At 59.8% G+C, this 26,056-nt stretch overlaps 2 protein-coding genes and 1 long non-coding RNA gene across 4 annotated transcripts in view; 1 reads left to right on the top strand and 2 right to left on the bottom strand.

The window, feature by feature from the left end:
• Positions 1-2,368, bottom strand: LOC133055676 (uncharacterized). Its single transcript, XR_009692684.1, has 3 exons — positions 1,227-2,368; positions 844-989; positions 1-634 (listed from the first exon to the last, which is right to left on the bottom strand). It is a non-coding gene; the product is annotated as an uncharacterized LOC133055676 (long non-coding RNA).
• A 108-nt stretch (positions 2,369-2,476) lies between these two features.
• RAB36 (RAB36, member RAS oncogene family) lies at positions 2,477-13,973 on the bottom strand. 2 transcript variants are annotated; one of them, XM_061140807.1, is made up of 11 exons: positions 13,800-13,973; positions 13,049-13,130; positions 9,100-9,191; positions 8,536-8,601; positions 8,006-8,107; positions 7,341-7,405; positions 5,964-6,019; positions 5,307-5,384; positions 4,984-5,074; positions 3,403-3,522; positions 2,985-3,167 (listed from the first exon to the last, which is right to left on the bottom strand). In XM_061140807.1, exons 2-11 carry the CDS (start codon positions 13,115-13,117, stop codon positions 3,103-3,105), a joined length of 804 nt encoding a protein of 267 aa, XP_060996790.1. In that variant the 5' UTR covers positions 13,118-13,130; positions 13,800-13,973; the 3' UTR covers positions 2,985-3,102. The 2 variants fall into 2 exon arrangements, with proteins under 2 accessions (XP_060996789.1, XP_060996790.1); XM_061140806.1 differs by lacking the exon at positions 13,800-13,973 and having other exon boundaries at positions 2,477-3,167; positions 3,403-3,562; positions 9,100-9,831; positions 13,049-13,133.
• A 4,719-nt stretch (positions 13,974-18,692) lies between these two features.
• The window catches only part of RSPH14 (radial spoke head 14 homolog), a 47,097-nt gene continuing 39,733 nt past the window's right edge, over positions 18,693-26,056 (top strand). Inside the window, exons 1-3 of the mRNA XM_061141402.1 lie at positions 18,693-18,891; positions 20,145-20,247; positions 22,747-22,865. Coding sequence (XP_060997385.1) covers positions 18,693-18,891; positions 20,145-20,247; positions 22,747-22,865 — 421 coding nt within the window. The remainder of the gene's footprint in view (positions 18,892-20,144; positions 20,248-22,746; positions 22,866-26,056) is intronic.

Genomic DNA, 26,056 nt, shown 5'->3' with positions numbered 1-26,056 from the left:
GTGAAATGTCCAGAACAGACCAAATCTATGGAAACAGAAAGTAGGCTGGTGGCCGCCTGGGGACGGGGGCTGGGCGGCGTGGGGAGTGACTGCTGATGGCCTCACACAGCAGTGAGGGGCTGTGTTTTGCTGCTTCTCTGCTCTGTGCGCGCCCGCATCCCCCCAGCTTTGGGGGCCAGAGGAGGGCTCCCTTCAGGCGGGGATGTGGCCACATGACCCCCCAGCTGTCATCCATCATCTTTCAGCCCAGGGAGCTGCAGGCAAGATTGGAAAGCGGGGGCGATCGATACAACCGTCCTGTAGCCCTGCCCGTGGTGCTGTGCTGGGGGGCGCCTGGCGGGGCGCCTCCTGCAGGCCCCCAGCCCTGGCCCACAGTGGGGGGGGGGCGGTCTCTGCAGGGTTTCGCTGGCCCGGGCTCCGCCTGAGTGAGCCGTGGATCTTTCCTTCCCTCTTGGCTGGAACTCCCCTGCCTTCTGCAGAATCAATTATTGATGAGGCCCTGCAGTGGGGGTGGGAGTGCAGATCCCTCTGAGCGCCTCAGCTGCGTTTCCAGCCTCACAGAGAGTGCAGGGGCCCGGACAAGACGGGCTGGTTCCTGAGGCCCGGCCGGCGACACGGTGCGGGCGATGGCTTCCTGTGGTCAGAGACCCAGGGCACCCTCAGGCGCGGGTGGAGGGGTGCCACCCTTCTGCTGGGGACCAGAGGGCGGCGGGAGGGGCCTGTGAACAGCAGCCTGTGGACGGGAGGCCCCGCCTTGCTCCCTCCTGGGGGTGCAGGCTCAGACAGGTGGCCGGGGGGTCCCAGAATGCCTGAGAGGGAGTGTCTGGATGAGGGGATAGAGACCTGGAAGGAGGCCGCGGGACCACACGCTACTCCCCGTCGCCCTGACGCCCGAGGAGTGATGGGGAGGCCACGGCAGATGTCAGAGGAGCGCGGGGCTGCTGGGCAGGTGACGTGTCATCTCGGGGCCCCCAGCTCCCCTGCCCTGTCTCCGGGAAAACAGAAGACTCAGAGGATGAGGGTCCTCTCTGACCTGCGGCTGCTTCTGAAAGCTCCCGCGCCCCACACCCGCTCGTGTCTCTGCCCCGGGCCTCCTGGGTCCCGAGCACCCTCTGCAGCTCACAGGCCAGGAACGCCTGTTCCCCCGCCTCCCCCGGCCCTGCTCAGGTTCTATATGTGTGGCTGTGAGCAGAGCGGGCCCCCCGCCCATCACCACGTCCCCTTACCTCCATCTCAGGCGACCTCAGGCATCCAGCTCACGTGGCCAAGGCCCTCAGGAGCGTGCGATTCTTCAGGAGGGGCCCATGTCCCATCGCCAGGCTGAAGGGGGCTCTGGAGGCGTCAGAGGCCCGTTTCCTCAAGATGCCTCTGAAGTGCTCGCACGCACACGGGGGCCACAGGAAGGGAGTTTCCCAGTGGGCCGCTTAGAGGGCTGGGCACACACGAGATGGTGGTCCTGGCTCAGGGGCCAGTGACAGCCGGACACGGTCCCCAGAGGCGGGGGAGGGAGCCGGGAGGGCGCCAGCCCACCTGAGCACACTCACCCATCCTGACACTGTCTCTCATGTGCCCCAAACCCGGGCCTGGCACAGCCCCAAGGTTGGGTCTGGTGGGCCAGCCCGCGGGAGGCCCAGCGAGGTCCCTGTGGGGAATCCCGAGCGGGGAATCCCGAGCGTGGAAAGCTGCCGCTGTGAGGGCCAACACCTCAGTGAAAAGAAGCGAAAAGCCGACTGTCCCAGGGCCAGGCGGCATGAACAGACTCATGGCTGACTTCTGCAGCCCTGAAGGGACACAGGCTCGCCCAGCCTGGGAGGAAGAAGGCCACCTGGTGGGTGGGCCAGGGAGAGGGCGCGCTGGTTTCACAGCAGACGAGGAGCAGGAGGCCTGCGCTGCTTACGTCGGGCCTCGGGGGCGCCTCCCTGGAGGCTGAGCCCTGTACTGCCCCATCTCACAATGGCACGTTTGCGGTTCCTGCCGAGTGCTTTATGCAAAGGAGGACCCTCCATCTACTAAAAGGAGAGCTGAAGACATGGAGAAGGCGGAGCGGACAGGAGACGCGGTGTCCCGGGGCCACTGACCATTGGCTGCCCAGGAAACGCTCACAGTCCACGAGGACGGCGGCCACACGTGCCACCTGCCTGTGGCCGTGAGGTGGGGGGCTCAGTAGGCCCTGTGGAGGAGCCCCACGAGGGCCTGGAGCGGGCCGGGCACTCTGGGCGGGAGCTGGGGAGGGGAGGCCGGGGGCGCCCGCCTGTTCTGGGGATCAGGAGGGCCGTGGAGATGGGGAGCCTGCCTGCAGGGGCTGGAGCGCCTCCGCTGTGCTGCCGACACCTGCAGCCATCACCAGGGTCCTCGGGGACCTGCACGCGGCACCGTCTCGTCCCCAGGCAAGTGGGAGAGAGGGGCTGGGGGTGGGCGGGGGTGGGCACCGGCCCAGCAGAGTCTGGGTGACAGCTGCCAGTGTGTGTGTGGGGTGGGGGGGCAGTGCCATGAGCAGCGGATGCCGCGGCGAGTCACGGGGTGGGGGCGGGGCACAGCCGGGCCGGGAGTGTGCGTGGCCCATCCTGCCCATCTTGGCCCCTGACCCGGGGCGCAGGAGGCCATGGGTCACGGCAGAGCCAGAGGGGGCCCCTCGGCGGCCAGAGAGGGGACCCGCAAGTCCGTGGCGGAGGGACAGTGGACCGCAGGGCCGGGGCTCCGAGGCCCAGCCCTGCTGACAGAAGAGTCAGGGCCAGGAGAGAAAGTCCCACTCGCCGGGGCCCCTGAGATGAGGGCGACTCCGGGGCCGACCAGGAAGGCTGGGGAGGGGCCCGGGGAGCCCCGACTGTGCCCGGGGTCTGGGACCCCGGCTGTGCCTGCGGTCCTGAGCCTCTGCGGCCGGGGCTGACGGGCAAAACAGTAGGTGTGACTGGCCTTCCAGCCGGGGGTCCCGGGCGGCAGTGGGGGCCTCCCCTGGCTCCCGCCTCGCTACGGAGAGGAGGCAGCTGGGGGAGGGGGGTCCCTGGGGCTCAGCGTGGTGGGCACCCCGCATCCCCCTCCATGTCGCGGACACACCACCGGCACGCCTCGTGGAGGGCGGGGAGGCCTCTGCTGCAGGCCTGGCTAACAGCAACTCGGGCTGGAGGGCCTCCTGCTGTCCGGGGTCTCGGGTGGACGTCCCTCCATCCCTGCAGCAAGGGGAGAAGTCACCTGGCATCCAGCGGGCACCTGAGCTCACGGGGGAGGGTGTCTGAGCTGGCCAGCAGGTGGCCGGTTGGTGGGGGGGGGGGGGCATTGCAGCCGGAGGTCAGCAGGATGGGAGAGGGGCCCAGACAAGCTGGGCGGACAGTCGAGTCCCGGCAGAGGGTGGTGGACGCAGATGTCGGGCGCGAGCCCCTCCCCGGCCCAGGGCCCTGCACGTACGGATGAGGTCCCCGCCGCCGACCTGCAGCGGGGCGCTGCTCCTCCGCTCCAAGTCCTGCAGTACTGAGCGCTCGAAGGCCAGGGCGGCCACACGGCTGAAAAACGCCTTCACGTTCTCCCCTGCGGGCACGGACAGTCATGACCCCCGCCTGCAGGCGCCCTGTCGGGGGCAGGGGAGTCGGCGGGGCAGGAGGCAGGATGCTCCCCTCTCTGGGCAGGGGACAGACTCCCGGCCCGGCCATTAGCCCTGGCCACTCCTGACAACCTCTGAGCCTTGGTTTCCACGTGGCGCTAGTGGTAAAGGACACGCCTGCCAGTGCAGAGACTTGAGCCACAGGTTCAATCCCTGGGTCGGGAAGATCCCCTGGAGGAGGGGCATGGCAACATACTCTAGTATTCTTGTCTGGAGAATCCCATGGACAGAGGAGCCTGGCGGGCTGCAGTCCATGGGGTCGCAAAGCGTCAGCCATGCCTGAAGCGACTTAGCATGCACTGTTTCAATCAATCGCAGCTGAGCGCCTGCAGGCCAGGCCTGCTGTCTTGTCACCGTTTTGCATCTGCCCAGTGGGCAGCCAAGAGGATTAGAGCCCCTGGCCCCCACGTGGAGCCTTTTGTGCCCCCCTCCTCCAGGAGGACAAGGCCACCCATTGGAGCAGAGGGCCAGGTGCAGCCCCCGACACGCACACTGCATTTGTGCAGTTAACAACCTATACAACCGCACAAGGTGGTCCTGCTTGCTCCATAAGGGGCTCTCTGGGAATGGGCTGTTACTCCAATAAGAGGGTGGGTTCTCACAGGCTTGGGGGTGCCCTCAGGAAGGGGCAGAGAGAACTGGGCACGACCACCACTTTGTGCCGGGCCGGAGGAGGTGGTGCTTCCACCTGCACCCCGGGCAGCGTCCACAGTGGCCCCTCTCCTGGGGTAAGGACTCCGAGGTATAATCCCTGAGTCCCCACAGCCTTGGCACCTGCGGTGTTGTTTCATTCCATCCCAACAACCTGTTTGCAAAGTCTGTTCTTTGCTTCTGTGCGTTCGCTCGTTTTTCCTCAGTGCATCCTATGTCTTTTATCATAAAAAGCGTGTTTTGCATTAAAAATACAAGACTGACGGCATCACCCCACTTCCCGGGTGAGGATGCTGAGGCTCAGAGATGTTGAAGGCTGCGGTAAGCGGTGCCGTGGGTGGGATCAGCTCCTTCCGGGGAACCAGTGAGGCCCGGGCAGAAACCGGGAGGGGTGTGGGTGAGAGCTGGGGGTGGGGGGTGGGGGCGTGGCCCAATCATCTGTCCCTCGGCAGCGCCGGGCCTGCAGGCGCTCAGCGGCAATTGGTTGAGACAGTGCGTGCTACGCCTTCGGGCGGGGCCTCCCGCAAGCATCGGGTAGGGGCGGGACAACGCTGTGGTTCCAGGTGAGGCTGCCCCTGCTTCCCTGAGATGCCGGGCCGGGACCCCGCAGGGACCTGCCCCCACGAGCAGGAGTAGGGGTCTCACTGGAGAACACGGGTGTGCCACTCCGCCCATCCACCGGCCGGGACCCCCACCCCTGATCGCCACGCCTCCGCGGCAGCCCCGCGCCCACTCACCAGTCTTGGCTGACACGGACCAGTACTCAGCCTGCATCTCGTTGGCTAGGCGCACGGCCTCCGCCTCCGCCTGCTCGCACGCGGCCCCTGACTGGGGGAAGCGGCCCTGCTGATCCAGCCCCGCCCCACCACCCCCACCCCGGCCTCCCGCGGTGACGCCCAGGCTGGGCACCTGCCTGGATGTGAGCCCCGTGGTTCCGGGCAGGTCTGAGCTCTAGCGTCCCTCCCCTACTGGACGGGGACTGGGGACCCGAGAGCTGCCGCCTAGGCCCTGGGGGTCACCCTCTGCTCCGAGTCCCCCGAGGCTGCCTGGCTCCGCTCACCAGCAGGTCCTTCTTGGTCCCCACGAGGAACAGGAAGCAGGCGCCCGGCTCGTTCTCCCTCAGTGCGTCCTCCAGCCACTGCCTGGAAGGCGGGCGACAGGCTGGGATGGACCCACCCCACGCTGAGCAGACGAGGGAGCCCGGGGCCCCCCAGGGCCGGGGGGGAGGGGAGGTGCCAGGAGGGGACGTGGACTGCGCCACCCGAGGGTGGGGAGGCAGGAGCAGCGGGGTGTCAGGGAGCCCCGCGGCGTCCCGCACCCTGGGTCCGTCCCGCGCTGCCACCCACAGGAGTGACCAGCCGGCTCCCCTCACAGGGCTGCAGACGCAGCTGTGAACGCCCCAAAGTCAGGGGCTGGGGGCTCTGGCCCTTCAGCCAACGACCCTTGGCTCTCGCCCAGATCTCTGCCCAGGTGTGTCCCCCGCCTGGGGCCCAGAAGCGGTGAGGACGCCAGGCCCTTCCCCCCCAAACTGGGAAGGCTCTCAAGCTGAGCCCTGCAGTCAACGCGGGCCGCTCTGTGCTGGCCAAGGGGCTGGCCGGCCCTGCCTTCTGCAGTGACTGCGTATCTTGAGGGATAGAACAGCAGCCACACCATCGCTGGCCCATGGGCAGCTCGTGGCCCAGGTTTGGGGAGCCCACAGGGGCTACCGAGCCCGGACTTGCCTGGCGTGCTCCAGGGTCTGCACGTCGGTGAGGTCAAAGGCCGTGATGATCACTGCGCACACGGGGGAAGCCAGGGGAAGCCGGTGAGTGACGGGGAGGCAAAGACGGCGTGACAAGGGGGCTCCCTCCCACAGAACTGTCTCAGGGGGCCCCTCGGGCACGCAGCCCTGGACCCGTGCCATGGGGACCAGCAGCCCGGCCACAGTGGGGTCCAGGGAGGCAAGGTGAGCCCCCTGCCCCAGATTTTCTCTGCCTCTGATGGGTGTGCGGCGCGCGGGGGAAGCCTGGACCGCGGAGAGGTCAAGCCGCCTCTGCGGCCGTGACCCAGTGGGGACCGGCCACTGCCACCTCCGGCGCTCAGGGTGGCCCAGGGGATTAAGCTGGAGCAGCGGTGGGAAAGCTCTTGGACCAACCTCCCACCATTGGCAGCTGGGGCCGAACGGCCGATGAGCAACAAGCAGCATCAGGGGCCTGTTGCGGAGAGGCAGGCTCGGGGCCGGGGAGACACCTGGTGATGAGCTCCCCGCCCCTCGGCTCCTCTGTCACCGCCCTGCCTGCTCCCACGTGCCCTGGGTGGCCGCACACGGAGATCGTTCCAGAAGGGCAGGACGCGGGCCGTGGTGGTAGTGACCGAGGCCGGGCGGCTGCCTGCCGGGCTTCTTCCCAGGGGGCGGGGGGTGCACACCAGCCCCCGACCCCGAGAAGAGGCCACAGTGGACGTGGCAGGGCTGTTATTCCAACGCACGGTTCCCTGGTTTCGCTCTTCTCAGCCTCAGTGAAAACGTGACTTCCAACAGCAGCACTGCGTGGACGCAGCTGTGCCTCATCGCCTGAGCCTGGACGGGACGCCTGCGACCCCGGGCCCACCTCCCACGGGAACCCCTCTCCCTCGTCTTCCTGGTCTCGGGACGGGGCTATGCTGCCACCGCCTGCTGCCCGGGAGGCCTGTCCATGCTGGGGTGCCCTCAGCGTGGAGGCAGCGGACAAGGAGCCCCGCTAGCCTCCACAGGGTGTGGGGGAGTGCGGCACCTCCTCTTCTCCCCTCCGGCCAAGCCTCGGCCCCTGCTCTTGAGCCGACTCCACTCTTGTGGGGTTCAGACTCTCTGTGGGGTCTCTGCCCAAACACTCCTCACCCTGAGCATCTTTCTGAGCTGAAACTGGGGCTGAGACCTTCAGGGAGCACGCGCCACCCCAGGGTCCCCTAGAGCGTATGGCGGGTGAGGCCCGCCCAGGCCCGGCTGGAAGGCCAGGACCACCCCCGCCCCGTGCTTCCTCAGCGGCTCTCGGAGGACCTGGCTTCTCACAGCGAGCCCGGCGGGGAATTCACGGGGATCCCCCAGCTGGACGTGGTTGAGGCCCTGCTGGCCACTCACCCTGGGCACCCCGGTAGTAGGCAGATGCGATGCACTTGAACTTCTCCTGCCCTGCTGTGTCCCAGCTGTGCCATGGCCAAAAGAGGCAGGGAGACCGAGAGGCGGCAGGTTTAGCTATGCTCGTGGGGTCTCAGCCAGCAGGCTCGTGCGGACCCCCGGTGGGAGACACAGAGCCCTTCCCAGCGGCACGGGCATTGGGAAGTGCCTGTTGCCAGCCCCCACCTCCTCTTGATCCCTTCCTAGGGTGCGCCTCCCGTGGGGCAGGGAGAAGACAGACAGACAGACAGAGGCAGGGGGAGGCAAGCAAGGGCAGGGGTGTGGGGATGTCCAGCCCCAGGAAGGCCTGGGGGCTACATGACCTCCGCTAGAGCCTCGCAGGCAGGGACCAGTTTTGGCCCCGTTTTCCAGGCATGAACAGCGGCTCAGAGGCCTGAAGTTACTTGCCAGAAGCCATGCCTGGCCTGGTGCGCGGGATCACAGAGGGACACAGGGTGCGTGGGGTAGGGTGTATGGGTGTGCCTGGGGCCTGGTTCTGTAGAAGCAGGGAACCCAGCCTCACACAGCTGGCCAAGGCCTCCCGCTCCCTTGCTGGGGCCTTCCCTGGGGTCTCCACGAAGCCCACCCACAACCATCGGGAGACGCGCAGGCGGCCGCCAGTGACTTACATCTGGAGGCTGAAGGGGGTCCCAGCGACCTCAAAGCGCTCGATCTCGAAGTCCACCCCAATGGTGGCCTTGTAGTCATGGTTGAAGACATTCTTGCAGAACCTGTGGGACCCAGGAAGCTGTCAGAGGCCACGTGTGGAGGCGGCAGGCCACGGGAAGTCCGCCCGCACGGGGAGACCAGGTGGCGATGGCCACAGAAACGGGCCATGGGGACAGGCCACAGGCAGATGGAGCCGCCAGCGAGAGCTCCATGGGCAGAGGCTGCCACAGGTGGAGGCCACAATTGGGGTCGGGATGGGGAGAGGCCCCGTGCCCGCCGGCAGGGAGGGCGGTGGGGTTGTGGCGCACGGGGCCCCGAGGGCCGCCTGACCATCGCCAGGCTCCCGGGAGGCCGCGCTCTCTGCACGCCTGCCATCTCCCCAGTTTCCTGCATCCCCTCCCAGCGGCCACGTGGTCTCCGCTGTGACCTGGGACTGGGCCTCCCAGGCAGGCCCAACAGCGGTGCTGAGGGGGGGTGGCCGGCCGCGCACCTGTGGATGAGGCAGGTCTTGCCCACGTAGAGATCGCCGACCACCACCACCTTGGAGAGTCTGAGCCTGAGGGGCATGGCGTGGTCTCACAGGCGTGGTAACGAGGGCATCCTCACACACACGGGCCCCTCCTCCCCTGCGGTCCTCACTCGAGACAGGGACAGGCCACCCGTGAGACACTCTGCGGCGTGTGCCCCCCTCGCTGGCCCAGGGGAGGGGCGGAGGGCCTGCCTTTGTTCTGGGGCCTCCCTACCCCTGATCCCACCGGGCCCACGTCCCTGTTGTGAGAATCAGAAATGTGCACCACGGGAGGCTGAGGGGCAGGCGTGGTGGGGACTCAGAGGTGGCCCCGGGGCCCCGACACTAAGGCTGAAGCCCGAGGCACCGGCCTCCCCAAGGGCAGAGATGTTCCTGCAGCAGGTGAGGCGGGATGACCGGCCCGATGGTCCCCGGGCTGGACAGGGTCGCACCCATGCGGTCTGCTGTCCGAGGCCCGCGTCTGCCTCCACACACTCAGGCGTGCGCTGGGCCCTCCCCTGCCTCCCCCGCGGAGACAGCGCTCACCCTACGGTCCCCGTGTTCCCGCGCTGGCAGGCGGCGCTGACCTGCCCGTGGAAGTGCTCCCGGAGCTGCAGGCAGGCGGCGGGCGTGTACCACTGCAGACAGACAGATGGACAGGCGGGCATGTCCCCCCGCGGAGCTCCCGGGCAGGAGCTGGTGGCTTACTTCCCAGGGTCCCCTCTGTCCCCTTCCAAGCCTCCGTCACGCCGTCCTTGTCAGCACCTCACGAGGCTCCAGGGCTCTGACATGCCAGGGAGCCCAGGCCGGGACCCAGAGAGCTGGATCTTGCCAGGGGAGGGGAGCTGTGCCATTGCTGTGGGCATGTCACACCTCTGTCCCCTCCGGTGAGACGAGGGGTGGGCTGTAAGGATCCTTTTAGCACCAAGACCCTCCTACACTTTCTACTACGAATCTCTGATGCTGTTTTCGTTTTTTAAAAAAAATGCATATTCGTGCATGGAACATATCCTTAAAAGCACTTGGGTCATCCACGTTTTTCAGAAGGCAAGACCAAATAGTGGCCCAGGAGCACGGACCCTCAGGTGCTGTGTGACCCTGGGCAGTTGGCTCACGTCTCTGAACTTCAATTTCTGCATCTGGAAACCCTCCGAGACTTGGGGGCGTGAATGAGGTCGTGTTTGTAAAGCCGCCAGCGCAGAGCTGGCCTGGCACATGCATACTGGGTGCTCAGCAAAGACGCCCTGACACTCGGGGAATGCACGTTTGTTCTATAGGCTGAAAAAAAAAAAATCATATTAAACAAACGGAAAGTGAAACAAAGTGAAAGTCGCTCAGTCGTCTCGGACCCTTTGCTAACCCCATGGACTGTTGAGTCCCCCAGGCGCCTCTGTCCGTGGAATTCTCCAAGCAAGAATAGCCATTCCCTTCCTCCAGGAGATCTTCCCGACCCAGGAGTCGAAGCCGGGTCTCCCGCATTGCAGGCGGATTGTTTACCCGCTGAGCCCCAAGCGAAGCCCAAACGTGACCATTCGGTTTTGCGGTCAGATTGGCCGAGGCTGAGTGTGAGGCGTGACCGGGGCCTGGGCGGAGCCTCGCTGCAGACGGCGGCTGTGCTTTGCGGTCCGATTGGCCGAGGCTGCGTGTGGGGCGTGGCCGGGACGTGGGCGGAGTCTCGACGCGCTCCGCAGCTGTGCTCCGCTGCGTCCCTAGCCACCTCCGTGGGCCGTGGCCCTCGGCTCTCTGCCCTGGCCCACCTGCCCTCTCGGCCCCGCGTGGCCGCACCAGGGCAGCGGGGAGAGTGAAGGAGCTTTGCAGAGGTTGGATGCGGGGCTTCATGGAGCCCATGTCCTCACCTGTGAGGTGGGGGCACTCTCTCACAGCGCGTCTTGGTCTGCGGGCTGCAGAGCAAGAGAGCAGCTCAGGCAAGCGCTCAGCCCAGGGCCACGGCCACGCGGAGGTGGGTGGGCCCTCTTCTCCTTAAGGCTGGCTGCTTTTCTGTCCGCTTCTCTCCGTGTCGGCATCAAGTCGCGGGGGGAGCGGGGGGAGCGGGGTGGGGAGCTGGTGCAGCGCGACCAAGACACGGCGGTCAGGGGAGGGGGCCCGCCACTAATCCAAAAGCAATAAGGAATCTGGCCGTGCTGTGCGGCAGCAAGAAAGGCAGCCAAAACCCGACACAAAAAGTGTAGTTCAGCCGGTGATGGTAATAAGCCAATGGAAGGACACAGCCTGGTGCCGGCCAAGAAAAGGAAAATGGTAGAAATGTTGGGGACAGAAAGAAGAGGGGGAAAGAACAAAATAAGAACGATGCAGTGGATCCCAGATTCCTCCTAAGAGAAAAACTTTTTCAAATGTACTTTTCATGTTGTCCTGAGTAAAAGCTAGGAATTTCTTCTTTTCAAGAAAACGTACAGCTGAAAAATCACTTTCAGGTTTTTTTTTTTTAACAGTGGTAAAACTTTCTGATAGGCAATATTAATTCTATATCCCATTGATATATAGTAGGTTAATGCATAATATGGGCTTCCTAGATGGCTCAGTGCTAAAAAATACACCTGCCCAGGCAGGAGATGAAGGTTTGATCCCTGGATCGGAAAGATCCTCTGGAATAGGAAATGGCAACCCACTCCAGTATTCTTGCCTGGAAAATCACATGGATGGAGGAGCCTGGCAGACTACAGTCCATGGGCCCGCATAAAGTTAGACACGACTGAGCGACTGAGCACACACTTGGGATACAGATTAAAGAAGTGTGCTAAAGGCGGCTGGTGGGGCCTGCACGCAGGGAGACGGGACATGTGGGATGAAGGAAGGACTGGCCCGCCTGACTGCACACTGCTCAGGCCTGAAGTGCTGTGGCCCCTGGGGTGCAGGATAAACCCGGCCACAAGCAGATGGCAGAGAATCTCACCTTCTGTGGGAACAGGGGTGCCCCAGGCTGCCTCCCAGGGCGGGGGACAGTCGGAGCTTGGAGTCAGCCACGGTCAGGTACAGTCTGGGCTCCCCCACGCACAGCCGTGTGACCTCAGGCAGGCGGCCCTCCCTACCTCTCAGCCTTGCTGTCACGCTCCGTAACTGAGGTCCTGCATCCCATGAGACCTGTGCCAGTCACCCCTCCCTTCCTTCAGCTCTTCAGCCCCTTCATCCCCAGTCCCGACTGACAAGGGAAGCAGCTGCTGGGCCTCTGATGAGATGGAAAAGTCCTGCGGGGACCGTCCACCAGTCAGAGGCACCGAGGCTTTCTCTGTGCGAGCTGGAGAGAGCTCGGAAGGGAGGAGGCAGGAGAGGGGGAGGCAGACACTGCAGACCCCCAACACCCAGTCTACCCTCCTTCCCCCACTGGCCTGAGCACAGATTTCAAGACTCAAAAGGGAGGATTTCTCCCACACACAGGGCGGTGACCTGCAGGATCTCAAGCATGCTTCCAGGTACTCTGCATGTAGAAGCAAACACGAGCGTCTCTTCTCTTCCCTGCCTTTTCTCAAATCTGGTGCTCAAGCACTTACTTTGGCCCTCATCATCACACATCAGCCAGAGAGGTGCTCGTTTCTCCTGCGCCTGTGTCAGGAAGCAGCTAAGTGGCCCCCTCTCGAGGACATCATGTTGTGTCTGACCTTCTGTGTTACAAATTGCTGCAGAACCTGGCCCTGAGCGGCGGGCGAGCAGAGGGCAGGTGGAGCCTCTGCAGGGCTGGGAGACACTGGTCCTCCCACCCACTTCAGGTTGTATGGATTTGTGTCCCCTGCTGTGATTAAGGGTGGATTTTAAGATAGCTGTGAGTTTTCAGTAGGGACAGAAGGCAGAAGGGTAAGGGGTGAGAACCTTCGATTTAATCTCAGGAAACTGGAGGTACTGTTCAATAATGTAATAATAATTTTAAAATATTGATTGATCTTTGGCTGGGTTGGGTCTCAGTGGCAGGCAGGATCATTGTGGCTCCACTGGGCTTAGTTGCCCCAAGGCATGTGGGATCTTAGTTCCTGGAGCAGGGATCAAACCTGTGTCCCCTGCATTGGAAGGTGAATTCTTAACTACTGGACCACCTGGGAAGCCCTGATAATGTAATAACTATACTGAGAAAAGCAGCAACCACAACCTGGGCGAGGGCGCTCCCGTTGACCATGAACCAGGCATCCAACGTGAGCAGACCTGTCCTCGTGGACCAGCAGGTCTGAGAGGTTGAGTAAATTGCCCAGGGTCACACAGCTTAATGACACGCAGGGCTCACACCACTGTCTGACTGCAAAGTCTGTGCCCTTTACCTCCACGCCACACTGCCTTCTAGGGTCACCCTTCATCTGCCGGCCCAGCTTGGGCAAGTCAATGCCAAGCTTCTCAAGAAGTCTGCTGCGTCCCTGGGGTCTATCAGCGAGGGACTGACCTCCCCGATTGACCTGCCTTGTTTCTGGCGGTGAGCGAGGTGGGGAAAGTTGGGTGCGGGCATGCTGTCCCTGGAGCAGTGCACACATCAAGGGCTGGCCTAAGGCCTCCCTACCTTAGGGAAGCTGGTGATGACGCGGTCCCGGCTCACAGAGGGCCCCAAAGGTGTCAGGGAGGACCTCATCCTTCCAGGAATCCTGTGCCCCCAACAGGGGGAAAAGAGGGTTAGGGAGTCCCTGGGGATTCCCCAGAGTTGATGCTGAACATGGCTATAGCTTTGAAAACAGTCCAAGCCTCCTTCTCTGTTAGGAACGTCAGGGGCCATCTCCCCAATCTGCAGGCAGTGTGTGCTGGGGGCAGGGGATACAGGCCTGCGGCCCGGCGTGGGAGAGCTGGAGACCTGGGTGTCGCGCCAGGTGTCCCGCCAGGAGTGGCCCCTCCCTGAGCTCAGCGCGGGGCTCTGAGTGACGGCGGCAGAGCAGGGACCCACAGTCCTGGCAGAGGAGGTACAGTGGGGAGGGGGCCCCCGCTCCTGGCCTCTAAGGGATGAAGGCTCTGGGTGCACCGAGCCGTAGCATTCAGCCCACAACCCTCTCCCAGGAGCACCCAACCCGGCGCTGGGCCCCTCCCGCCGATATCCACGGCCCGGGTCTCCTCCTCCCGGTCCGCGCCCTCCCAACTGAGTGTCCTCGACCGAGGCCTGCAGCCCTCCGCATCGGAACTTCCGTCTCCAGACCAGCTCTTGGGGTCCGGGGTGGGCGGTCAGGAAATGAGGAGGCCCGGGGGCCCTGGCCGAGTTCAGATCGTGCGGTGGGAGGGTATCACGCGGGCTGGCGAGGGTGACACCCAAGGGGAGTCTGACTGACCTGCGGCCGCTGACACAGCTCCCGGCGCTGCCGAGTCCCGGAGGGTCGGGAGGCCGCGATCACCATGGCAACGAGCACCACGCCGGACCCGCCCGCTTCTGACGAATCCCGGACGCTGGGGGCGGGGCTCACAGCCAAAAGAGTCCCGCCAGCGCCCTGCGCCGCGATCTCCATAGCAACCAAAGCCTCGCGGGAGACTCCGGGACGCCGATCCAGAGCGGCGCTCATCAAGGCAACGAGGGCGGGGCGGGGGGGGGGGGGTGCTGATGGGAGGGGTCAGGGCGGCCAGGGGTGGGCCTGGGCGGGGCTGACCGTGGAGAGACTTGCGCACCTGACTTCCTGACGTCACTGTGGTAGGGGAGGAGATCAAGTGTTTATTTTCTTAATATGTCAAATATGACTTTATTCTGGTTATCTAAATATTTGTGTGTTTTGCTTTATATCTGGTATGAGATCCCTCGACTCCTTCCCGTTACATCTCATGTTTGATCTATCAGTAAATCCTGTAGGTTCTATCCTGAAAAATTGACCAGTATCTTCTCTCTCCGTCTCACTTTCACTGAGGTCACGATGGTCCCAACCATCATCGTCTTCCTCCCCTTAACTGACCTCCCCACCTTCCATCCTTGTTCCTACCCTCTTCCCAGTTCAGCAGTCCCCAGGGACCCCTCGTTAAGACTCAGATCAGATCATGTCAGTCCTCGGCTGCAAACCCTCCAATGCCTCCTCGTCGTCCTCCGAATAATAAAGTCTTTCCAGTAGCCCAAGAGGCCCCACGTGATTTGCCCCATTTCTTCTCTTAGCTCGCCCCCTACTGCTTCCCGCCTCCCCACCCCCACCCCCCACACACCCCATTGGCCTCCTTGCTGTTCCTCCAACACGCCAGGCACCGGGGATGCTTGCTCTGCCTGTCTCCTAGGCCTGGAATGCCCTGTCCCCAGACAGCCACGTTGCTCAGATGTCACCTCTAGATGAGACACCCTATTTACAAAAGCTACATCCTTCCAGCCCCTTCTTCTGCTCTATTTCTCCCAGGCACTTCCTGTTTTCTAACAGATGACGTAACGTGCGGTGCGTGCGGACTGTCTGTCTCCCTCCACTGACCGCAGTGAGAGCAGGGGTTCAGCCCCTCAGCTGACTGCTTCGGCAAAATGCCTGCACGTAAGCAGCGTGGAGTGAATGTTACGTCAGTGAACTAAATATTGCACTTTAGAAAGGAACGTGGAGAACACTGTTTGAAGTGTGCTGCCATTACATCAAAAGGCAGATAAACTGTATTTCCTTCTATCAGTTTAGTGGGTCGCTGGAAAGACTCCAGTGGGTCGTACAAATGGGGACAATCCATTGGCTGGGGACCAAGGAGGGAAGGAGACGTACTCTCATACTTCTGGGATTTTACTTTATGTGCACATATAATCTATTTGGTAAATAACTCAGATGAAGAGAAACATTTGGAACTCAGAGAGTACAATAGCAGCCTCCATCTGGGCCCTTCTGGGTCAGCCCTGGATTTCAGGGTGCCTCGTGCCTTTCCCAGACACCTCCTCCTCGCTGTAATCACGGCTAAGACAGGACTCTCGCTGTAGGACTGCATCTGATTGCCCTGCAGTGGCGAGGGATGGACGCCACCTCCCACTTCCTGACCTTCATCTGCATAGTTCTGAACCTAATGACGCCTGAATATCATAGGCCGGCTTCTAGGGCTCATGCTACAAAGTTAATTTCCATAATTAATGGCTGTGTAAAGGCTGACCTGAGTCACGGAGCTTCTGTGAGCTAGTTTCTGTTTGCAGAGAGGCAGGCGGGGCTCGATGGCCTCCAGAGGCATTTGTGAGATGCTAATCACAGAAATGAGAAGGTAGCTTCAGAGGGAAGGACAAAGAAGGGAATGAGGGCACTGATGATGTTCTCATGGTGAATTCACAGGCACTTATTATATTTTTTGTCTCACAAGTGAACATATATGATACATAGAATGTCATGTGTATGTTTACAAAGATAAGAAAAAGGAGATTGAAAGACAGAAAATGGAAGGATGGTTTTTACAAAAAGCCTCTGTAACCAAGCCCTGAGAGATGTAGAGTTCCCAGCTTTGAGAACCTACTTGATTCAGCTCCCTGATTTCACAGGGAGACAAAGGCTCACATGTTCCAAAGATTTGCCTAGAGAGTCAGAATTAGACCTGGAACCCAGATCTCCCAACTCCCAGCCTAGGGCTCTCCACATCACCTTCATAAAGAAGCTTGGATGCTCTGGGTTAGAGACCTTCACGACTTGGTCCTTGGAAAGACAGCAGTAGGGGTGGGTCTCCACGGCACACAGATCGAGGCCAATTACCTTCATTTCAGAGCTAAATGCGCTGGAGGTGGACGCTTGCTGCCTTTGTCAGTGGGTTTCACTGCTAAGGGCCCAGGCCTTGGGTGAACTTCCCTGAGTTGCTTAGCTTTCCCCTGCATCTCGGTTTACCCCACTGTAAAATGGACTATAATACTTCAAGGGTTTTTTGTGAGGATCACACAAGATGGTGGAAGTACTCTGATTATGAAGCTTGACTCAAACCCATTAGCCATGCCCTTCTACACTTATTGAAACCTCCTGATATATTCCTGGAACTGGCGAGGCTGGGGGCCGGATGGGGGTTGTGCTGTGGAGCAGGGGGATGGAACCTGGCCCGATGTGGGCTCCAGCCTCAGGGAAGTCTGCTGGGGGAAACAAGTAAGCAGAGAATCAGAAGAGGGAAGCACGCACTGGGGTAACTGAACTCTAGGATCACTTGCTAATTTGGAGTTGGGCAGACGCTGGGCTTCCTAGAGGAAGAGTACGCTAAGCTGTGCCCTGAAGGACCAAGAGGTGGCTGGTGTCACAAGCAGCCCAGCTGCAGGAAAGATTTAGCATTTGGGGGAGTAAGACTCCAGCATGGTTGGAGGAGGCCATCACCCAGGGCCTCCAGTGGCAGGCTAGGAGTCTGGACTCTGTCCTGAGACCAGCGGGGAGCCCTGGGAGGGCTTGGTGGAGGTGACGGCTCAGTCTGGCTTGCTTTCAAGAATAACTGCTCCGGCCAGCAGTGCGTTGAGCCCACTGCAGGGTCCGACCTGCGTCCTCAGGAGCCAGTCAGCTTGCCGAGGAAGGAGCCGAGGCTAGGGCTAAGCAGTCCTGGGATCAGGACTTTGTGATTCGGGGAAAGCTACTGAACCTCTTTGAGATGCTTGTCTGTAAAATAAGAGAATGCAACACCTCCCAGGCTTACGCTGAGAATTAAAGGCGTGCCAAGTGCCCAGTACAGAGAAAGGCGCACACAATCTCTTGCCTTCCCTTCTGCACTACGAGCAAAGCTGAGCCCGCCACTGCTCCCTGCCCAGTAACCCCTGAAAACAACACCAACCCGACTGAACAGCCGGCCCTGGCCTGGGGCTGTTCGCGCCTGCGCGGTGGGCGCCCGGCTGTGCGGAAAGCTGCCTGGCGGACGCCGCCCTGGGTCGCCTGGCAACCGGGTTGCCTGGCAACGGGCGAGTGCTACAGAAACTCACGCGCTGAGGCAGGTGAGCCGGCGGCCGCAGATTGGGGGCCCCGGGGACAGGGGCTCCCCCAGACTCACTCCCCCAGGCCCGATCAACAGGGCCCGTGCCCCTTAGAAGGCGGCAGGCGCCCAGCGTTTCCTGCCCGGGGAGCCCCGATCCCAAATGGCCCGGTCCCACCTCCTCTTCCATCCCCACCTCCTCGCCTCCTTCCCTAATTACCTGCTGCCCGGAATCGAGAGTCCAGTTCACGACCTCTCTTAGTGGAGTGGATTCGCACAGGGTTAGGGTTAGGCTGGGGCTTATCACTGCCAACAAACGCAGTCACCACCGCCATCAGCATAATAGTAAGGGCAGCCAGAGTATCCCGCGCCCTGGTGAGCTGTGCTGCATTCTCGGGGAGTGTGCCAGCTCTGGCCGGGGGGGTGGTGGTGGGGTTGGGATGGGGGACATTATCGTCTCCCTTTCGAGCTGCTTGTTAAGGGCCATCCATTGGCTTGGGTCTGGAGCCCATTTTTAACTACTCAGCCACACTGCTTACAGTTGTTCCAAGTGTGCGTGTAATAAAAAATAAATCACACTTTAACCTTGATTCCTTCTCTGTGGATGTGCTGGAGGCATCCGACTGTGGGTCCCTGATGGGTGAATGTCCCAGACCTGGATTAGAACACTGGCTCCTAGCCTAACTCATGACCTCCAAGGCTCCTTGTCCTGAAACCTCAATTTCCTCCCAGGTCATAGAACTCCCCGCCTCCTCCTGAGGTAGATGAGTTGCATATTAGGTATTGCTAGCACAAGATAAGCTCTAAATGGAGCTGTTCTATCAGTGTTTGCTTGTTTGGCTTAGTTTGTCTTTTTCTTTTTTTAAATTCATTTTCATTGGAGTATACTCAATTTACAACACTGTACTCATTTCTGCAAAGTGAATCGGTTATACATGTATCCACTTTTTTTAGATTCTTTTCTAATATAGGTCATTACAGAGTATTGAGTAAACTTCCCTGTGCTACACAGTGCGTCCTCATTAGTTATGTTTTATATATAGTGGTGCATATACATCAGTCCCAATCTCCCAATTTATCCACTGCCCCCCCCCCCCATCAGTTTGCTTTTTTCAATGCCTTTGTCCTGCGGCCCAGTCTATACAGTAATCGGGAGAACTCTGGCGTTGGTGGTCTGGGCTGCCAGTCACCTTCGCTGTGACCTTGAACCAACTCCTTCACTGCTCCTGGTCTCAGTTTGCTCATCTGTAAAATCGAAGTAAAAAAAATGCCAGGCCACGGTAGCAATGATGACGACGTCTGGGTTCTTTTAACCAGCGGTCCCCTCCGAGCTTCGCTCTGAAAGCTCCCGAGTCGCCCCGAGCAGGTGTGGGACGATGGCGGACGCCAGGATCTCCACGTACCCGCCCCCCAACGTCAACCCCACCCAGGCGGCCATCGCCTACGGCTGCCGCGCGCTGCCCAAGCTGAACGAGGAGCTGCAGGCGGACGACCTGCTGACGAGGCAGAAAGCCCTCATGGCCCTCTGTGACCTCATGCACGACCCCGAGCACGTCTACACGGCCATCAGGATCGGTGAGCAGGTTGCAGCCCAAGGGACCACGACTGGGGTCTGGGTGGAGACGCAGAGCAGCCGGAGGTGGGGGGTGGGGAGGGGAGCTGACCTGGCCCCTCACAGCAGCCCTCCCGACCGGTCAGTCGGTCCTCAGCTGGACGCCACCGGTGGTCAGCCCCTCTTGCCAGGACTCAGCCCAGTGGCCACACATTTTCCAACGAGGCCTGTTTATCTCTCATTCACAAGGCTGTCAGAGAAGCTAGGCGCTAGCCCTACAGAAACCACACGGAGGTGAGGACCTCTGTCCGTTTTCTCCTACGTTCCTAATTACCCATATATAGGGGGCTTCCCTGGAGGCTCAGTGGTAAAGAATCCGCCTGCCAATGCAGGAGATGTGGGTTTGATCCCTGGAGAAGGAAATAGCAACCCACTCAGTGTTCTTGCCTGGGAAATCCCATGTACAGAGGAGCCTGGTGGGCTGCAGTCCATGGGGTTGCAAAGAGCTGGACCCCACTTAGTGATGAAACAATAATTACCCACGTAAGAGCTGAGTTGACATGAGTGGCCTAGTCGCACCTACCCCAGATCAGGTCCACAGTGAGTGATCTGCTGCTTCTCCCACTGGCCTTACTTATCCGAAGGGCTAGTTTAATCCCAGAGGTGTCAGCAGTGGTCCCGACCTGGCCTCAGAGGCTGGGTGGAGCTTCGCTAATAAAGATTGCTATTTAATGAGCCCGACTCTGGGCCGGAACCACGATGAGCGCATGCATGCCTGTGTTTATCTCTGTCCTCGTGGCACTGGTCCAACGAAGGAAGGAACCTCCTCCACCCAACAGAGAAGAAACAAAGTCTCAGCAAGAAGGACTGTGAGGCCAGCGGGGCCCCACAAAAAGGCAGGATTTCTAGCTGCTCGATCTGGCGTGTCACGGTGTAAGGGTACACAACAGCTGGTGACAAGGTTGGAATTTGACTTCCGGTCTCTCCAAATAAAAGGGGTATTTTTGAACCCCGTGGAGGACCGGGAGGGGTGGTACCAGCAGGAGGCATGCACAGAAATCAGTGGGGGGGTGTGGAGACAAGGTCCCTGGGGTGAGCCTTTCTGGCACCCAGAGGCCCCAACAGTGACCCTGAAGCATCCGCCACACACGGCGTCCCCACACCCACAAACAGCGGAGCCCTGGTGCTCTTGACCCTGACATCGGCACATCTGTCGACTTCCGGGTCAGCTAGTTTCTGAGCCTGGAGGACACTCATCGGTCCCTCTGCCCCGCAGGCTGCCTGGAGAGCCTGAAAGCCTTGCTAAGGGACACCAACGACCTGGTGCGCATCAAGACCACCGAGGTGCTGTACATCATGGCCACCCACAACGTGGGCAGGTGAGCCCTCGAGCCCCGGGTCCCTGCGCAAGCTGAACCTGCCGCCCTCTCGGATCCACATGAGGCGAGCAGATGAGTGTGGGGTCCCTGGCCTCCGGTCGCCGTGGGGAGTTACAGCTTACGGAGCTGACTTACCATCAGGGAGACTTGGGGTGGGCGCCCAGGTGCTGAGAGAAGAGGCCTGGACACCTCACTCGGGGCTCAGGGAAGGGCCCGCCACGTGGGGGGCCCCCCGTGACCTCCTTCTCCCAGAACGAGGCTGACCTCAAGCAGGGCACAGCTGGGCACTTCCTGTGTGCCAGCCCCGGGCCAGGCCTCACACCGAGTTCTCTCTTGGGCCCGACCGAAGCCTGGAAGCCCTCACCAGACGTGATCGGGCCCAGCAGTTAGGCGGTTAATCAGATGGAATGGTTAAAAAGCCAGAAGGGGGAAAAAGCCAGGAAAGAGGGACTTCTTGGTGGTCCAGCGTTTCAGCCTTCACCTTCCAATGCAGTGGGCGCGGGTTTGATCCCTGGTCGGGCGGCTAAGACCCCTCATGCCTGGTGTCCAAAACACCGAGACATAAAGCATAAGTCATATCGTAACAAATCCAACCAAGATTTTAAAAATGGTCCACATCAAAAAAAGAAAGCCAGGAAAGAAACTGCATTCCCTTTAGACACTTCCTCTTCACTTCTGCCACCGTGCGACTTGTGGGGTCTCCGTTCCCTGCAGCAGTGCGTGTGAGCTCCACTGTGTCCGACTCTTTGCGACCCCATGGACGGTAGCCCACCAGGCTCCTCTGCCCCTGAGATTTCCCAGGCAAGAACACTGGGCTGGGTTGCCATTTCCTACTCCAAGGGGTCTTCCCAACCCAGGGATCGAACCTGCGTCTCCTGCGTCTCCTGGCAGGCGGGTTCTTTACTACTGAGCCATCTGGGAAGCCCAACCACCACGGATCAAACCTGTGCCCTCGGCAGTGAAAGCTCGGGGTCCCGACCACTGAACCATCAGGGAATTTCCAGACAGTTCATCTTAAGCCCAAACCCCTAAACGATTAGGCAGTTGCCAACCCCTGTGCCCACCAGACCCTGTTTCCTGTCATCTTTTCTGCTTAAACCATGCCTGGAACATCATGAATCAGTAGCTTTGCTTCTTTAAAGTTGAGCAAGAACTCAGACGTTAATGAGGTAATCTGCAGGCCAGACCCTTCTAGAATCTTTACAGTTATCTCTCTACTGTTTCAGATGCTCATTTTTAAGTCTTTCCAAAGCACTCAACTTTGTTTTCATAAGGAAATTAAAAAAAAAAAAAAACAACCACCCAGAAACTAACAACTCTTCTCTCATCGAATTGGCTTATTGCTTCAGTCGTGTCTGACTCTTTGCGACCCCATGGACTGTAGCCCACAGGCTCCTCTGTTCATGGGGATTCTCCAGGCAAGACTCCTGGAGTGGGGTGCCATGCCCTCCTCCAGGGGAATCTCCCCGTCTTCCCCACCCAGGGATCGAACCTGCGCCTCCTGTGACTCCTGCATTGCAGGTGGGTTCTGTGCCACTGAGCTGCCGGGGAAGCTCTTAAATGGGCTTACCTGATAGTTAATGAACGTGTGTCATTATAACGACAAGCACAACAGGCTTACCTGGGTTTGGAGGGACGGGCCTGCCCAGGACGGAGCACAGGTGTGTGTCCGGCAGGTGGAGAGAGGCTTGGTCAGCCCAGCCCGGTGCTCAGGGAGGTCGGCCTCTGGCTTCTGTCGCGCGGAGTCGTCCACCGCCACTCAGGCACAACCGATTCCAGGGCTCCCGCAGGCTCTGCCTCCTCCCCAGAGGCTGCACGGATGCAGTCTGTCCCAGCCGCCGGGGCTCAGGCTCCAGGGGGGTGGGGGGCGGGGCAGACCCCCTGCCTCTAGGTTCTTATTGGATCCTCTCCTGGCACAGCCTTCAGCTCAGTTCAGTTCAGTTCAGTCACTCAGTCGTGTCCGACTCAGCACGCCAGGCCTCCCCGTCCATCACCAACTCACAGAGTCCACCCAAACCCATGTCCATCGAGTCGGTGATGCCATCCAACCGCCTCATCCTCTGTCATCCCCTTCTCCTCCTGCCCTCAATCTTTCCCAGCATCAGGGTCTTTTCAAATGAGTCAGCTGTTTGCATCAGGTGGTCAAAGTACTGGAGTTTCAGCTTCATCATCAGTCCTTCCAATGAACACCCAGGGCTGATCTCCTTTAGGATGAACTGGTTGGATATCCTGCAGTCCAAGGGACTCTCAAGAGTCTTTTCCAACACCACAGTTCAAAAGCATCAATTCTTCGGTGCTCAGCTTTCTTCACAGTCCAACTCTCACATCCATACATGATCACTGGAAAAGCCATAGCCTTGACTAGCGGACCTTTGTTGGCAAAGTAATGTCTCTGTTTTTTAATAAGCTGTCTAAGTTGGTCATAACTTTTCTTCCAAGGAGCAAGCAGCTGTTAATTTCATGCCATGGTCGTGTCTAAATCTGACTTCTCTTCCCCAGAGAGGGCTTTCTGGAGCACAATGTCATCCAAGCCCTGTCCTTCCTGCTGAGCGACCCCCACTCGGCCTGCCGGGAGAACCTCTACACGGCTTTCAAGCACCTGGCCCAGGTGCCGGCAGGTAGGCTCGGCATGGGCACGCGGGCGGCCCGGGCGCCCTTCTCCCCGACGGGCACCTGCTGTGCCGACCATAGTTTAGAGCACGTCATGCTTTTATTGAGACACAACATACCCATTAAATGGAACTTCCCTGGTGGCTCAGATGGTAAAGCGTCTGCCTGCAATGTGGGAGACCCAGGTTCGATCCCTGGGTCGGGAAGATCTCCGGAGGAGGGAATGGCTGCCCACGCCAGTATCCTGGCCTGGAGTAAGTGGGCACACAGTCTGCAATATCTTGTCTCCGGCTTCTTTGTCTCTGTCGTGTGGTTGTGTATGACTGTTTTTTGCCAATTTGCACCGCCGTGTAGTAAGTACACTATACAAGGAGACTACCGTTTATTCATCCCTTCTGTTGCCCGCGTGGATTTTCATTGAGAATGTATGAATTGTTTCTGGTGTGTGGCAGCCGAGAATGCAGCGGCCGCTAACAGTCCTAGCTGTCTTTCGATGGACACGCGTATGCATTTCTTTGGGGATACACCTTGCAGAGAACTGCTGAGTACAGGACAACTGTACATCCAGCTTTAAAGGTCCTCGGAATGATTTCCAAAAAGAGCTTCGCCAATACGCGCTCCCACAGTCGTGTGAGACCCCAGGCGTTCTGCGTCGCACACACGCGGGACCTTTCAGCTGTGCTGGTGGGTGCCTGGTTGGGTCTCACTTTGGTTTTCACTTGTATCTCCCTGGTGACGAGAGCCCCGTAAACACCCTCTTCTGGGAAGCACCAGAGCACGTTTTTAAGGACGGAAGACCCCACCCCCTGGATGACCATCCCTCCAGCTGACCACTTCTGCTAATCCGATGAGAGTCCAGGGTCTCCACCACCCGCTGGCTGACCACGACTAGAGGGTGGGGATTCGTGTCAGAGTGACACTCGTCCTGTCACATGACACAGTGAGCATTTGTAAGTGAGGGGCTCGTTCCAAGAGGCAGGAGACCAGGCCTTGAAGGGAGGGGAGGGCCCTAAGCCTGACCGAGGCCTTAAGATGTCAGGCACCAGGAGTCGGACAGGCTGGGTCCATCTGCTCTCCCCTGGGGCCCCGCGCCCCGCGACAGGCTGTCTCCTCGACAGGAAGGGAGGCTGATGGGACCCGTCCCCACCTCGGATGCCTGCAGTGAGGACCGGGTGGGGCACTCCCTGAATCCGGGCCCAGAGACAAACGGCCAAGGGAACCAGTCAGTACCGAGGGGCCGGCAGAATGGAGCAGAGCCCCGGGGCTGTGGCAGGCGGGGACCACGCCCTCCCACAGCTGGGCCAGGCTGGCTGCGCCAGGCCAGATGGCACAACCCTGGGGGGTCTTTTTAAAAAGTCCGCTCTGGGATGGCCCTGGGGGTCCAGTGGTTAAGAACCCGCCGTGCAATGCAGGGGACTTTTGTTTCCGTGCCTGGCCGGGGAGCAGTGAAGCCCACGCGTGTAACTAGAGTCTGCGCGCCACAACTACCACCCAACACAGCCGAATAAACACACAAATCAAAGACCACCCTGCCCCCGACCCTGTCCCACGTCTCCCAGGGTGGGCCCTGCCTACGTCTTCCTGAAACGCCCCTTGGCTAGCTTCTCCTGGGTGGCCGTGTTCGAGGGCCTCTGGGAGATCGGGGTGTCTCCACAAGGGACCGGCTGTGGGGCTGAGCGTCACCTTTGTTCACCGTGCCGGAGCACCCCTGCTTGGGGTGTGCAGACAGGGGACTTGCCATTCTCACCCGGGACTCTTAAAATTACTGTGACCTCGGTGAGCATTTGGGGGAACAGAGAGGCGATGATAACGAACATCAGGAACCACTACCAGCTTTGCTGAATCTTAGCATTCAACCACCCTTCACATTTGCTTGAGATTTCTGCTGAAAAAAAAAAATAGTCCCCTGTGAACCACAATACCCCCCCTGCCCACCAGCCTCCTCCCTTCTGCCCTCCCTGGAACCACCAAGAGTGGGTTACTATACCTGCAACACGCGTCTCTGCATATTACCACGGGCGTAATTATATATATTGGGCTTCCTTTGTGGCTCAGCTGGTAAAGACTGTCTGCAGTGCGGGAGACATGGTTTTGATCCCTGGGTTTGGAAGATCCACTGTAGAAGGGAAAGGCTACCCACTCCAGTATTCTTGGCCTTCCCTTGTGGCTCAGCTGGTAAAGAATCCACCTGCAATGTGGGAGACCTGGCTTCAATCCCTGGGTCGGGGAAGGAAACGGCTACCCACTCCAGCATCCTGGCCTGGAGAATTCCATTAACCTTTCATGGGTTGCAAAGAGTCGGACACGACTGAGCGACTTTCACTATTATGAATTATATATAGATCTTGCCTCGCCTGTTTTAAAAGCTGTATATAGGTGGATCTACTTTAAACACCAAATGCCATGACTAAGGATGTATCTATGTGTGTCACGGGCTCTATTTCCTGATTATAACCTCCGCCTGCCCATCCCGTGTTGGAATGTACAGTTACATTCAGCAAACTCACCCCAGCCCGGCTGACCTTGCGTGTGCTGGTTTTCCCTGGGGATGGTGTTGTGGGGCTGCAGATACAATCGCTTCTCAGCGTTCCTGTCCCAGCCGGGAGGGCTGGGCGTATTGCGGGGTGCTGGCTGCGTAGCCTTAGCTGTCGCTGTCTGTGGCTCTCCCGTCCCGAGGCTGGCAGAGGGGCATCTCCTCTCCACCCAGAGCCTCTCGGGAGCCTGAGTCCATTCTGTCGAGTTGTTTGCTCCATGTCTCATCGATTCCAGGGAGTGTTTCATTTATCCCAGGTTCTACCCTTAGCTGGTCACACGCAATGCAAACACCATGTTCCAGGCGGTCTGGTAGCTTTTCACCGTTTGTTCATTTGAATAAACAGTTACTTTTTATTTAATAAAACGTCAGTTTTTCATTTCAGTGGTAGTGAGCGCCCATCAATCTTTTTCTTCGTGGCTTTTGCTGGAGGGTGCCATTTAAGACTTTGGTGCTAAGAGCTCATGGAGGCACTCTGTCACATTTTCTTCTAAAAGTTGAAAGAGTTTTGCTTTTCACACTCAGCTCGAGAAGGGACCCAGGGTGGATTTCTGTTTGTTCCGAAGCCTTCCTGTTTGGCCCTTACCAGCCCAACACTGTCTTCAATAGGCAAGCGCTCTATGGCCTCCTGCAAATTTTTCTGAAATTCCCAAGCACTAGGCCCAC

Source organism: Dama dama, chromosome 5 (assembly GCF_033118175.1).
Source record: "Dama dama isolate Ldn47 chromosome 5, ASM3311817v1, whole genome shotgun sequence".
Lineage (NCBI taxonomy): Eukaryota > Metazoa > Chordata > Mammalia > Artiodactyla > Cervidae > Dama > Dama dama.
Note: the sequence above shows the minus strand (reverse complement) of the source record. Positions and strands in the feature narration are given on the sequence as shown.

Bases quoted from the DNA above. Each gene is read 5' to 3' on its own strand.
- RAB36 (XM_061140806.1), bottom strand. From the start codon at position 9,221: ATGCCCGCCTGTCCATCTGTCTGTCTGCAGTGGTACACGCCCGCCGCC. The intron at 8,108-8,535 runs GTGCGCGGCCGG...TGGGTCCCACAG, and splicing joins AAGACCTGCCTCATCCACAG to GTTCTGCAAGAATGTCTTCA. The intron at 3,563-4,983 runs GTGAGTGGGCGC...TGCCCCCGACAG, and splicing joins GTCCGTGTCAGCCAAGACTG to GGCGCCTGCAGGCGGGGGTC.